Source organism: Apis laboriosa, unplaced genomic scaffold (assembly GCF_014066325.1).
Source record: "Apis laboriosa isolate Shangri-la unplaced genomic scaffold, ASM1406632v1 scaffold1321_cov151, whole genome shotgun sequence".
In the NCBI taxonomy this organism is placed as follows: Eukaryota; Metazoa; Arthropoda; class Insecta; order Hymenoptera; family Apidae; genus Apis; species Apis laboriosa.
The window spans coordinates 937,993-952,553 of NW_025221248.1; the positions used below are offsets into that span (position 1 = coordinate 937,993).

The 14,561-nt window shown below is 36.0% G+C and overlaps 1 protein-coding gene across 16 annotated transcripts in view; it reads right to left on the minus strand.

Moving 5' to 3' along the window:
- The window catches only part of LOC122720701 (proteoglycan 4-like), a 36,754-nt gene that overhangs the window by 2,904 nt on the left and 19,289 nt on the right, over nt 1-14,561 (minus strand). For 11 of the 16 annotated variants that reach the window (XM_043947569.1, XM_043947568.1, XM_043947576.1 and 8 more), the window contains 11 exons: nt 11,275-11,411; nt 9,867-10,146; nt 9,503-9,623; nt 9,118-9,241; nt 8,439-8,536; nt 7,537-7,681; nt 7,368-7,443; nt 7,018-7,247; nt 6,760-6,844; nt 4,981-5,133; nt 1,196-1,459 (listed from right to left, as the gene is read on the minus strand). In XM_043947569.1, the coding sequence (XP_043803504.1) occupies nt 1,196-1,459; nt 4,981-5,133; nt 6,760-6,844; nt 7,018-7,247; nt 7,368-7,443; nt 7,537-7,681; nt 8,439-8,536; nt 9,118-9,241; nt 9,503-9,623; nt 9,867-10,146; nt 11,275-11,411 (1,713 nt within the window). Of the gene's footprint in view, nt 1-1,195; nt 1,460-3,429; nt 3,568-4,980; nt 5,134-6,759; nt 6,845-7,017; nt 7,248-7,367; nt 7,444-7,536; nt 7,682-8,438; nt 8,537-9,117; nt 9,242-9,502; nt 9,624-9,866; nt 10,147-11,274; nt 11,412-14,561 lie in introns of all 16 variants that reach the window. The other 5 variants (XM_043947577.1, XM_043947579.1, XM_043947574.1 and 2 more) reach the window with 5 other exon arrangements.

Below are 14,561 nucleotides of genomic sequence, written 5' to 3' on the forward strand. Positions count from 1 at the left end.
TATGGAAAATCTTATTTTAAAATTCAAATCAAAAAAAATAGAAAAAAATGATATCGTTGCATGCTTCTGTAGTTATATGTATGTAGTTATATGTATGTACATAGCTAGAAAATTTAAAGTGATTTTAAAGATTAAAACAAATACAAAAGTTGATACGCAAAAACATTCATTAAAGCTATTTATTAAACTATAAACAATTTAATTTTGCATTAGATGAAATAAAACAACTCGACGATGGAATAAAAAGCGTTACTTCCGTTACACTCAAAGTCTTTTTCGATTTACTCTAGAGTAAAATTAAATTATTTACAACTTGAAAAGTAAACTCCAATTTTTATATATCAATTTTTGGATTTATCTTTAGAATCACTTTCTTAAATTTTTTATTTACTTACTCGTTCAAATAATTATACATAGTATAAAACTTATATATAATATAAAAATTAAGATTAATTATTGGTTATATGTATGAGAAAATTATCCAAAATATCCTTAACGATATTTCGAGTTTATTTAAATCAATAATTTTTTGACAACTTGTTCAAATATATTTTTAATGATATGTGAGAAACAATAGTGAACTTTTAAATTTCGAATACAATCCATTCTTTTAACTAAACTTTAGATTTAAATTTCTCCACTTTTTTGAAATAATATAAATTGAATTAATCCAAAAAAATGTGTAAATTGAATTAATTTAAAGATCTCTAAAATTTACACAATGTAAAACATTTTAAATGTCTATTTCAAAAGATCATATTAATAAATAAAATAATTCTAATAATTGAATATTTTTATTTTTAATAACTAATATATACATATAATTAATTAATTAAAATTAAAATTATAGATTTCATCTGTGCATTAAAATAAAGATTGGTTGATCAACATTATCTATCTACTTATTTTAAAAGATACGTAATATATCTAATATTTTTTATCTATTTTTTAAAAAATTTTTTAAAAATTTCATATTTTCATTATTAAACAGATTGATACTATCATATGATTCTGTGCGCGATTTTGAAGTTTCAAGTTCAAGAATTTTGAACCGTTCGAAGTTCAAAGATTCGCTGTACATATTAAATATAATATGAAAATTCTACGACGTTCACTAATGAGTACCGTTGAATTTTGTATTTTTTATTTCTCGAAAAAAAAAAAAAAGAAAAAGAAAGAACAAATGTTAAAATACCTTCTCTAACGTTTTGCGTGACAGTGAACGTTTTCCCGGTGTCTAATGGAACCGTCCAGTTGACCGGTTCCGGTGAACGCATGATCATTTGTTCCGGCGACTTTACCCTGGTTGGTTCTGGCGGACTTTTCACTACCGGTTCGTCGTCGATCCACGGGCTTGCGGCGGTGGCTGAAACTGGCGCCTGAGACTGGGACGGTGGCGTTGACGCGACACTCGACTCTCCACCCGTCACGTCCCCGTTTACTTGTGGCTCTGCCGTCACTGCAACGTTTCATTGACACTTTTAACGATTTTGTATATAACCATCCTGTTGCTCGAGCTCGAGCTGGATCGCACTCGATGTTTCGAATTTTTTATATATATGTATATATTTCTTTTCTCTTCTTTTGTTCCATTTAAATTTCAGGATACTTTCTATCCTAAAAGTATCCTACTTTCTATCGTGATTATACTATTATTATACGACTCTATACTATTTACATTTTAACGAGACACTCTGTATTTACACTCTATTTAAAAAAGGATTTTTATCTCGTTCTTACCGTTGGTGGTTATAACGATATTTAAACAGGAGTGGAGAGAAACATTGATCGAGTCATCGAGCGCTGATATCGAAAATCGATTATGATTCGCGATTACACGAGGAATCTACGAAATGGGAACATTTCAATAAAAAGTACACTAGCGTACTCAGGATGCAGGAAGAAACATATATGTATTTGTACGAATATACAGATACATACATAGTAGATAAACAGAAAGAGATAAACAGAAGAGAGAGAGAGAGAGAGAGAGAGAGAGAGAGAGAGAGAGAGAGAGAGATTGGTGAAGTAGAAAGAATACTAGGTTAGGTGTGACGTATAGAATGTGTGTAAATGTGCAGCTGTATTGCACGGCCACGCAACAGGTTGACAAAGGGCTCTAGCATACAGGCTATTGTTCTCTCTCTATCGCACATTTATGTACTCGATTGCACTGAGCGGTGAAATATCACGGATAATCTGCTTTCCTCTTTTCTCTGCTTCCCCTTGTAGTTGTCCCCGTGTTCAACAAAAAGCAGAATCCTGCGAATTCAGATATGATCAGAAAAAGAGAAAAACAAAATATAAAGAAAAAGAATGTGAAAGAAAGAGAACGAGCAGAAATGTCACGTATTGCTTAATAATCATATTACGAGCTAAGTAAATATCATTTGCATTTGTTTCTCTGTAAAGAAAAATTTTCGCATTCTCTAAACGGAAGATCATCGTTGGAAGCACACACTTACGTTCAACGGTCACCTGACTCGTTCTAAACACGTTTCTTTTCTTCTTTCCGTTCCTTTTTCTGTTCAAGAGTCTTTAGAGAGTGACGATTCGATTTTAAGGTTAGGCGCGGGTGTTGGTGCGAAAAGCTGATCTAACAAAAACAGCTCCGGCTATGCACAAAGGAACGAATTTAGCAAGATGAATTCAGCGTGGTGAAAAAAATATAGACCACAGTCGGATATCACACAAAGCTATCTCGAATCCCTTGATTTGACAACTAGACGACGTAGACATTAGTAGAGACAAGTAGTAGAGTAGAATTAAAAACACAATCGCGAAGAATTATCCGATTCGAGTGAAAACATGGTAAATATATTCATATATATATATCTGAATATACGATCTATATGCAATCTATACTATGAAAGCGTGACGAGAAAGGAAGAACTCATAGGCGCTCTATTTCGCGCGGGAAAAAGAAGTGTATTAAAGTGTGAATTTCAGGAATAGCTTCACTTCCGAACACTATTGCTTTGAAAGAGTACCAAGGAGATAGACAATATCAGAAAAAGAGAAAGAGAGAGAGAGAACGTGTGTGTGAAAGTAGAAAAAAAATTAGGGATTCGAGTAGCGAATCAACGAGAAAAATAGTGGAGAAAAAAACGAATAGAAGATAATCGAGGCGAAGAAGAGACAGATAGACAGATAGATAAATAGAGAAGAAAAGAAAGAGAGGGAGAGAAAAAAGTATTATATGTATATAATAATAACAAATATACAAAGGCAACGATAGCGATATAAAGATAACGACAACGATATCGATTACGACAATGATAATGACAACGATAACGACACCAACGAACACACGGAAAGCATTGTTTAAATTGTGTTCGAGCGGGTAAATATATATATATATATATGTATATATATAAGGCGAACGGAGAAGAACACAGGTCTTTTTCTGACAGAGAGCATGCTACTTACTAGGTTGGACGGCGGTAGCGGCTTGGTTTGACGCGTATCGACTATCGGAGGATGATTTGGATGGATCGGCGACGGCGGCTGCGGCCGCAGCCGCAGCTGACTGGTCGCGGCCCGTTTTTGCCTGAGCTTCGTTTGGACCTTGGTGGGATCGGCTTATATCTTTAACACGGTCCGGCCTGGCCGCAGCAGCAGCGCTCGACGTAGGTGGGTGATGGACACTCGTATGAATCGAATGTTTTACCGGGGGTTTTACGCTTGTACTTGTTGTGTTTGTAGTGGTAGTGATAGTGGTTGTGGTAGTAGTAGTGGTAATTGTGGTAGTACTCGTGGTAGTGGTTGAGGGTTTGATGTGATGAAGGGGGCGATAGGGGGGAGCTGTGGTTGCGAGGAAGGCTAAAACATACGGTACACAAAGTACAATGATGAATAAAGCGTCGTTTCGATTAAGGGAATTTACGTGTAAGACAGCTCTCATTGGCGCAATACCTTGCTTGAAATGTTTATGCATTTGCGTAATTTGAGAAATGTAAAATATCTATCGCGATATGAAACATTTCGAATATTCGATCGAAATATTTCGAAATATTTTTCTCGAAATAAGTGTGAATATCGACGAGTTTATAAAATCGTTATACATGATTCGTATCAAAGAAGATTCATTTTATACGTAATTTACATTTTAAGCAAGGTTGCATCGCATATGTTGAGATTTATTTTTTTATTGGAGAGGGTTAACGAGGGTTGAAGGATCTTTCGGCATTATCAAGCCGCTCAGAATTACGTCCACACTCGAATATCGAGGTTTCCTCGCACTTGCATTTCCAGTAGCTATGGACGCAATAAGTGTATCGCGTCACAATAGACGAGAAAGTTGGAATTTCATTGCGGTATATACGCATATAGGTGCATATAGGTATATACATATGTAATGTCAATCTCAATATCATTGTTTTGAAAATTGTTTCGAATCATCCTGGAACTGATCGAACAAACGACGCGTGTAATCTCGAAAAATATTCGAGCATAGATGAATCTTGAACAGTTACAAGAGGGGAGAAAGAAATGAATAAGTATTTGATTAAATATTTCTTGAAGCTTTGATTTGCGAACGAATCGGGAATCGTTTAAACAAGAAAAAATTTTCACCCACAAACTTTCGAACCCATACGAAATGTTTATTATCAGTAATACTCGTTAGAAATTCGATTTTAATCCTAACGTTTTTCAAGAAGTTTCTCATCACGTTTATTATAATAATCGTTAAGAGCAACGATTCGATTCAACCCTTTAACAGTTTAATTTCGCGATAAAACGGATTAATTAAATACAAGTTCGTGTACGTTTAATGATCATTCTCGTACCCCATACATTCTACCTTCTACATTTAATCATTTAAACTGTTTAAGGGTTAAAGATAGAGACAGTTAGCACGGTGAGTAAGGTATAAATAGTGACCATGGTAATTGGTGCGGGAGTAAAGGTTTATAGAGATATCTGAAATACGTGAAAGTCGGGCTAGCGGGCAGCAGGTACGTGGTACAGAGAACGTACATTTCCGATGGACCTGCGGGGACCTCCTGTAGAACGGAGTAGGCCCTGGGCCCGAGGGTGGTGGCGGTAATGGTGGCACGCTGGTCGACGAACCCGTCGAGGAAACCGTCGACGGTTCCCATATGCTCCAACGCACGCGGCCAGGGCCCGTGACTGAAACACCCGCTACCACTCCTGATCAATCCGATCGCAATGCTCGGACACGATCGTCGATCTGATCGCGATCGATCTCGCGCGAGCAACTTTTAGCCTGATTAATGACTGAATAGATTGACAGACAGAGAGAAAGAGAGGCAAAGATTGACAAAACAAAAAGAGAAAAGGGGAAATTGGAAATAGGGGTGGGCGGAAGGACGAGGCGAAGGGATGTTTATTTTTATCAAAAGTATTCTATCCATCTCGATGCATCCAGTGATTTCAATCAAAAAACACATTGGCAGACATCGTTAGATTTTTCTTTTTTTTTTTTTTTCTTTTCTTTTCTTTTCTCTTGTGAGACGCTTTCGAAGAGCTGAGAGATGAGATGAAGTTGAAACGATTACGACTAACATATGAGTGCTTGTTGCTCATCGATAGGCGATAGATGGTTCAATGGATGAGGCATAATTACGATGACTATTCGGTACACGACCAAGTGACGAAAGATGATGAAAGACGATGATAGATCGAAGATGTGTGGTGAATTACGAATGATTACGAGGAGGCATTTTCACGTAGGATGAAAAATCATGATATTAAATGTATATATATATAAATATATGAAACGATATTATTGATAAACATATGAAACAATGTGATTATCGAATCGATGATATTTGGATTGAGTAGTGGATCGATGTAGTATCATTTTTGTAAAAGATGTTAAATTTTTTTTTTTTCATTAATGATTCATTATAGGTGGGATACCTTTATCGTTGGTTTTGATTTGCATTACTTGATTGACATTATTTCAATCTGGCCGACATCGAACTTTCTAATGTAACAAGGAACGGTTAAACGAGTTGGTTCAAGGCTATTCCACGGTTTCCGGAGGCCGTTCAGGGAAAAAGGGGGAGACAACATTTTCGCAAAATTTTCTGTACGGACAATCAATAGGTCTACTATAGTTACTATAGATGTGGACTCAAAGGCAGAAACAGAGATATAGAAACGATTAAACAGGAGTGTCATGCATATGCCTAAACATTAACGACCATTTGGCAGTTAACGTATTAGACATACACCGCTTGAAAGAGTCTATTTAATAAAAAAGAAATACAGATCGATTTTATAATTATTTATAGATTATATATAGATTATATTTATAGTGATTATAGAAAAAAAAAAGAAAGAAATACAAATAAATGTAAATAAATGTAATAACGCTCTTAATAGCGGTGAATGTCTCTTTTGCAACACGATTCGAATAGGGTAAATACGATCAGGTATGACGAACGGTTTGGCTTTCGGGACTCACAAGAGCAAACAGCAGACCAAACTCACATAATATATGTATGTATATATATATATATATACATATATATATATATATATATATATATATATATATATATATATATATATGTATATATATATATACGTAAATATAATGTATGGATTTCTATATCCAATAAAATTCAATGATAGATATATGCACGAAAATGCAAAAGGAACTCGTAACAAAATTACGAGCGCCAATCGATTTGGTGGTACGATCTCTTGAATGCTAAATCGATCGACTATATATCGATACAAAGAGAGATGACGAAGTATGTATCGATGCTCGTTCATCTTACTTACTCGGTCGTGGATGCCTTTCAGGCTCACCGCCTTTTTCCCTTTTAAAAAGCTCTTTCTCCTTGTCCTTTGGTTCCTTCTCCTTTTCCTAAACAAAGGGAATTCGATCGATAATTTTATATATAACGATTGTTCAAACCTTCAAAATTATTTCGATATTTTATCATTTCGATCGAATCTTCTCGTCTTTCGAAATAAATCGTTGTTAGATATCGTTTAGATATCGTGTGAAAAAAAATATTTTCTAAATTAATTAATTACCTTAGCATCTTTAGTTACGGAAGGCGCACGAGGCGGTTGACGTTTAGGTGATCGACGTTCTGTCACAGTTGGACCAAGGCTCTGCGAACGACCGGTTCTTGGACTGTTCTTAGGGCTGGATTTCGTTTTAGGCTGAATTTCTTCGCGGTGCTCTTTCGTTTCCTCTCGACGTCGTGGTATCACGGGCTCCAACTTTTCTCTCGTTGGAGAGGGAAGCAGTGCACCATCGCCTGTGTTGCAACGCAGGAAAGAGAGAGAGAGAGAGAGAAAAAAAAAAAAGAAAAAAAAAGAAAAAATAATTTCACAAAGTTTTCATCGTGTTTGCGAATTGATTTTTTAATATTACTTACCCACGCCAGTAGTACGATCCAGATGATGGCGGATCAAGAAATCTTTTCTTGCGCGAGCAATAGCTCTTTCCGTATCCTGTTCGACAATGTGTAATAATTATTCGACACGTAGAGTCGAATGAGACCGATGACTGACTTAGCCGTGACTGAAACGAAATGATCCACGTACCGCTTTAGTATCATCCTGCAAAATTCCATGAATGGGTCTAGCTTGAACCGAAGATGGCCGACCTGCAGGAGGCATGGTCATCGCGGCAGTAACCGGAGCAACTTTTCTCGTGTTCTCTTTTTCTTTCTCTTCCTTCGTTACTGACCTAAATACGCAATCATTCGTCACTGGCTTTTCCCCCCGAAAATGTTGCAATTCGTCACGAGGCAGAAGACACATTTTTCGCGTGGAAGAAATAAAAGGCAGCTACGACAAAACCCGTGTGAAAGATGCGAATTCGTTCCCTGTACAACTACGTTTGACTCTTTTCTTTTCTTCTTTTTCCTTTCACTTGAGCTGTGTGAACGCGTTTGTGCGCGTGTACGAATGGAAATGTTTGTTTGTTTTTTTTTTTTTTTTCTTCAAAATAATTGGGCTAACGAATCTTAAATTCGATAAATGACAGAACTTGTCCAATTAATTCATCGTCGTTTTTTTTTTTGTCTTTTTTTTCTTTCTTTCGATAAGGTGTCATGACAACAGAATTTAAAACGTGTTGCGTTACACGTTGTTGATTGCGTTCGCTATGCGCACACCTATACTACTTTTGTATCGTGTAAACAATGAAAAATGATCGATCAAATGGTGTAGTCAACGAATAAAGTAATCGTACGCATACATGTTGTGTTACAGTCACACACAACATCATGTTTGATCATCAAACAGTTACGATTATTTTCTAACGACGTTTTTATTCGTTATTTAATTCATTCGTCGTTATTTTTATATTTTTTTCCCGTGAAGAACCAGTGATCGTTCCGTTTCACATTTCTATTAAACTCTAACATCTCTTGCTACTGATCGATTTCGATCGTCAGTAGCGACATTGAAAATGACGTTTGAGAGTGGAATAGTGTACTGGCCTGGCAAGGGACAGCGCGTTGAGAGCGTGGTTACTGGAGACCCGTTTCCACAGCGAAGCCTCGTCCTCGGCTGCCAGACCGCAACCCCAGTCGCGATGCTAATGTAAATGAGAACCAATCATTCCGTCATTGCTTTTGCTTTTATTTTTTCCTAGAGAAGACACTAAGCTTCTAGTTGCACTAACGCACACGCGCGCGCGCACACACATACGAACGAACACGTACACAGAGAACATGCTTTGAAAGAGGCGCGCACATTGTTTTGTGTACAAACGATTCTCGTCTCTTAATCGATTTCATAAAAACATGCACGTGTACAATGTGTACGAGGTTTGATTTGAGGAAAGATACGTTGAAATTTGTCGTGTTCGGTGGATGATTGATTTGCTGTTGTAAATTGAAAATCAACTCGGTTTTTGGAAAATTGAACGAGACGAACGCATGCAAATTCGAACGAACTCGTGAAACGACGATCGATTCACCTTTGTGAACACGATTTGTGAATTGAAAGATATTTACAAAGGCACACAAGGTACACTAAAGATACGCTATGGACGACGAAACACTCGAGAAATGAAATACGCTAAGAAAGGAGGGAGGGTTTCGAATGCGAAACTCGAAGAATAAATATCGACGAAAGAAAGGAATGGAATAGTGGCATCTTTGCTCCCGGAATTACCTTGTACTCGTCAGCGAGTCGTCTAAGCTCGATGACTTCAGCAGTTGGAAACGGTTTCTCCTTTTGCGGTTTGCTCAGCCCTTTATCATCCGATATCCTTACGGTCCTACCTGATTTTTTACCCCTGCAAAGAATCAATCGTGGTTGTATTGGGATACAATGACGTGTGTCTTTTTTTTCTTTTTTTTTTTTTTTTTTTTCTTTTTCTTTTTCTCGACTAACGTGGGGATATACATCGATCGCGAAACGCTTCCCGATCGACTCTAGGAGATCGTCGTAGATGCTTTCTTGTTCTTCCTTTCGAACCCCGTCGTCTGAACATCGCGATAAGGAACTGCGTTCGATAAGCTAGGTCGAATTATATATCGTTTTTTTGAACTCTGACCTGAAAGTTATTTTCAAATCCGACATGTCTTCCTCGCGCTCATCGCCCTCGGGCACCACTCCGTCGATAGTGTCCGTTCCAGTTCCTCCGACCAAAGGTTCTAGCTCCGATGCTTGCATCCCTGTGAAACATTAATAACGGAAAAAAAAAAAAAAAAAGAAAAAAAAAGAAAAAAAAAGAGAGAGAAAGAAAGAAAGAAAGAAAGAAAGAAAGAAAGAAAGAAACAGTTAGAAAGGATCAAAGAGAGAGAGCGATGTCTTTGTAACTAAAAAATTTGACACTTTTTTTCTACTTTGAACGACTCAAGACACTTTGGGAAGCGGACAGCTGGAGGATTATAAGTTTGTCGAGATGTTCCATTTACCATCACGCTTATGATCGACATCACCGGGACGTTTCTTGTGAACCGGGGCGGGCCCTGTAGGAGCGATACCCTGCTTAAGAGCTCCCATGCTGAGAGACTTTCTAGGTGGTCCTGTCGTACCTGCAGGGAGTCCGGCAGCCATCACTCCTGGTGCCACTGTCTCGCCATTCGTCAGTTGGGGTCTTCTAGGCCAGGCAAACTGCAATCGATACTCGGTGCTGATCCGTGAGATTGCTTTGCTCAATTGACTCGGTGGTAAACCCGACTGCGTTGTAACTTCCTGCAATAACGATGTTACTTCAATGGGATTCTCTCAAAATAAAAGCGTAAAATTTTTTGGTTTTCGACCGTTTTTTATGGAAAAAAAAAAACGGGTCAAGCGAAACGAGACTCGATGACGACGACTTGTTGACAAAGAACTTGAAGAAATTGTCCTGCAGGCTATACACAGGAAAAATCTCTGAATAAACTACTTTTTGCAGTCTTTCTTTCTTTCTTTTTCATCATCATTGATTAACCCTTTGCGCTCCAATAGTGACAACCTCGGTTTGATACGGCAATTCTAACGGCGATGATATTTATTTATGTTCCATTTTTTTTAAAATATCGCTTCACGAATAGATTCCTAAATTTAGAATGATCTTATAAAGCGTAGAATAATATACTATCGAATAGTTAGATTTTTTTATCCCAAATTAGACCGTGATCGAATTATTACATTTTCGGCGTTAGTTCGAGTTTGACAATAGAAATATTACTTTTAAAAAAGTTTTCGAGTTTTGTAAGCATGGAATACTAGTAATGAAATTAGTTCGAGCGAAGATGAGTTTGATTTTTCGTTATTAAGTAACGAAATTATTTCTATTCGTTAAGAAATTGACGATAGAGAGAAGGAAAATGAATGAAAAATAAGACTAAAGTTTGCTCTGAAATGAAATAAGAAAGGTGAAAAACATCAAATTTTATCGCGATACTTGTCCTGACAAATCGAGAATGTATCTTGGTTATTATTAAAATATCACTTTGATATTCAACAAATTTTCTTTCTTTACATATAAAGATACATAAAATATTAGAATATTTAAAAGTTTTACAACGTTAATCTGTGTGTGAAATCATTTCAAGTTAGCTGAGAAATTCATCGAACGGGAGTTGTATCTTGCTAATATCACTTTAATATTCAACAAATTTTCTTTCTTTACATGTAAAAATACATAAAATATTAGAACAGGAGTTGTTTGTTCGGTTGAGCGAAAAAGACGTGGAGTGCAAAGGGTTAATGGTGCAAGTATTTCCGAATATAGAATTCCCATTACTATGTAACGTTTATTGTCAACTATCGTTCCCATAATCGATATATAATAAAATAAAAAAAAAATAATAATTCGAATTGGTGTTGACAACGTACTCGAACTTTGTCAGCTACAACGTTGGAATCGACGGCATCGATACCACCCCCATCGGCTGCCGTGATGAATTCGTGCGTTTTGTACGCAAGCTCCGGACATTTCTTTCGCCGTGGCAATGGCGGTTCCAAAGTGGGTCCTGAAACGAATCATCATGATCCTTTGAGATTTTCCATTTCCCATTTTTTCAACCTTGGAACACGAGGAGCAGCCGATTTACACGCTCGACCGCCTTCTCCTTAAAGGGAAGATAGAAAGCAATCTTTCGATTTCCATCGGGAATTCGAAGCGAATTGATTTTACAAATTTTCTTTTTTAACGAGTTGTAACTATTGCGGCAATCTCGCGTAGTTAAAAGAACTTGTTGAGAGAGGTAAAGAAAAAGAGAGAGACACTTCAAGCTTCGTTCAAAGATGGAAATCGATTTCTGATAATGAAGGTAATTAAGCGGCGGTCGAGAGTGTGCACCGTGTTCACGAGAAACGAAATTTACAGTCTAGGCGAAATCATCTCAAAAAATACGAAGAAGAATAAGCGGGAAGCTGCCACATCTTGCGCGTTACGACATAAAAAAGAGAGAAGAAAAAGCGTTCGTCTGTAAGATAGATAGTGAATCGGCGAGGATCGAGGATAGTAGCGAGAAAAGAAAAAGTGAGTGGAGAGTTAGGCTGGCAGAGTGATGCATTTTTATGATCGACCAGAGACTTCTGCTCTTAATCCAACTACTTGTCCCGATCGCCAATCCCTCGGCCTCGATCGTCACAGCTACCAAAAAAAAAAAAAGAAAAAAGAATAAACAAACATTTTTATCATACTACGATAATATATACCATACACCACCTTCCTCGCAGCTCTCCTCGTCACTTCGTCGCAAACTTACTTGAGATAAAATTGATTTGAGTATGCCGCGACGCATTCGTTTCGTTCATCGATGAGATTTCACGCATAATTTTCAGCTAAAAAAAAAAAAAGTAGTAGGAAAGAAGAAATGAAAGTAAAATTTCTCTCTTCCTTCCTCTCTATATTACACAACGACGTGTAACAACGCATAACAAGATCCGCTTCTCTCATCAATTACCGCACAAGGTAATTAACTCTCTGAACATATTTTCCTATTACCCTTGCTTGACAAAGCATCAGCTGTGGAAGAAGTAGTGCTCATTCCTCTTTCTCTCTCTCTCTCTTTCTCTTTCTCGAAGATAGAGAACATTGCTGAAAGACGATTACAAGCGACAAAAGCGAAGAAAGCGTCTGGAGTGGGTCATAGTTGCTCTTGTGTTCTCGCGTCGAGTTCTCGAGGAGAGACTTTACCATCTCTCTTCATAGGCTGGACATGATGATTTCGACGCCGTGCCATGCCGTCTCGTGTTCAACAATTCGTTTTCCATTTCTTATCCACTTCCCCTTAAAAATCCATTTTTAACACGAAGGCGTTAATTAAGTTCAATTTGGAAAACGATTTTCCAAAGAAACGACATTGAAATCACAGTCAAAAGTTGTGTGTTGAAAATTGTTGTTTTGAGAAAAAGTTTGCCGATGATTATGCAAATTTGTGACGTACTTTAAATCGAGCAAGTCGTCCAACTTTGCTCGATTAGAACGTGATTAGAAGCTTTTAATGAGTTTCATTTATAAAAAGAGAATGAAAGAGAGAGAGAGAGAGAGAGAGAAGCAGATCCTCGTACGTGTATCCGTTGCGTTCCGTTACTTTCGTTGGATGCAACACCGATTCACGGTTCCACTTTTAGAACGGTTATTCTCGTTGGACAATGCTAGGATAAACAACAATAACATGCACACAAATGATCGATGCGACGCCAACCGTTTTGTATAGTCTTTCTTCATTTTCAATCATTCTAACGTAGCTGACATACATATGTGCGTGTGTAGCTGATAGTAGTGATATAAGTGTATGTGTTTGATGTGTTTGTGCGTGAAATATTAATCTTGTATCAACAATCTGAGTCGTTTACCAAAAATTTCCTTTTTTCTGTTTTAAACTTTAAAAAAAAAAAGAATTATCAATTTTTCTTTTCAATTTTTCTTTAGAATATCGTTTAATAATTTTCATTCGCAAAAGTTAATTGTAAATATTAATATCGTATTTTTTTTATTAATTCATTCCCTTAAAGAACCTTGAAAAACATATAATGGCACATTTTTTAAACTTTTAAAAAAACAGAGTTATTTGTCACTTTTCAACTTTTCTTTAGAATATCGTTTAATAATTTTCATTCGCAAAAGTTAATTATAAATATTAACATTGCATTTCTTTTATTAATTCATTCCCTTAAAGAACCTTGAAAAACATATAATGGTACATTTTTTTGTTTTAAACTTTAAAAAAAAAGAATTATCAATTTTTCTTTTCAATTTTTCTTTAGAATATCATTTAATAATTTTCATTCGCAAAAGTTAATTGTAAATATTAATATCGTATTTTTTTTATTAATTCATTCCCTTAAAGAACCTTGAAAAACATATAATGGCACATTTTTTTGTTTTAAACTTTTAAAAAAACAGAGTTATTTGTTATTTTTCAACTTTTCTTTAGAATATCGTTTAATAATTTTCATTGGCAAAAGTTAATTGTAAATATAAACATTACATTTCTTTTATTAATTCATTCCCTTAAAGAAAAATATATAATGGATTAAAATAAGTTATTGTCTCTAAAAGAAAATTCATCATACGTTTAAGTTGTTGAAATTTTAATACATATCGTACTGTTTTTGATTCGTTATTACTGTTGTTGATTCGACTATTAATCGAATCAATTTATTACGAATGAATCATTTCAGAGAACGAATTGAATCGAAAAATCAATGGTTCGATTAATTCACAAACTGATTCAATCTATGTGCGCGTGATCACTTTGATTTGAAGAATCTGAAAATGTTTATTGCATTAAAGTTAATCGATCACATCCGTTTTGTGAATTGTCGGTTTTGTCCTACAATTGCATAGCTGAAGAGATCGATGAGAATTCGTAAGGGAAGAACTCTGTTTCGTGGCATGAAATTATTAAATCACGAGATCGATATAATAAAAAAATAGTTTCATGTTTTCATTGAGCACAAGTAGAACGATCATCTCGAAAGTGGGATTCTTCTATCAGGAAACATGCATTTCGTTTTATTTAAATCTTCTAAGCTTACTTAATTCAGATCTATATATATCACAAGCACGACAACAGAAGAAAAAGTAAAGAAACAATCAAAATTCTAATTAATCGAAAAGATCGTGCAACGTGCATGTACATATATATATATATATATATATATATATA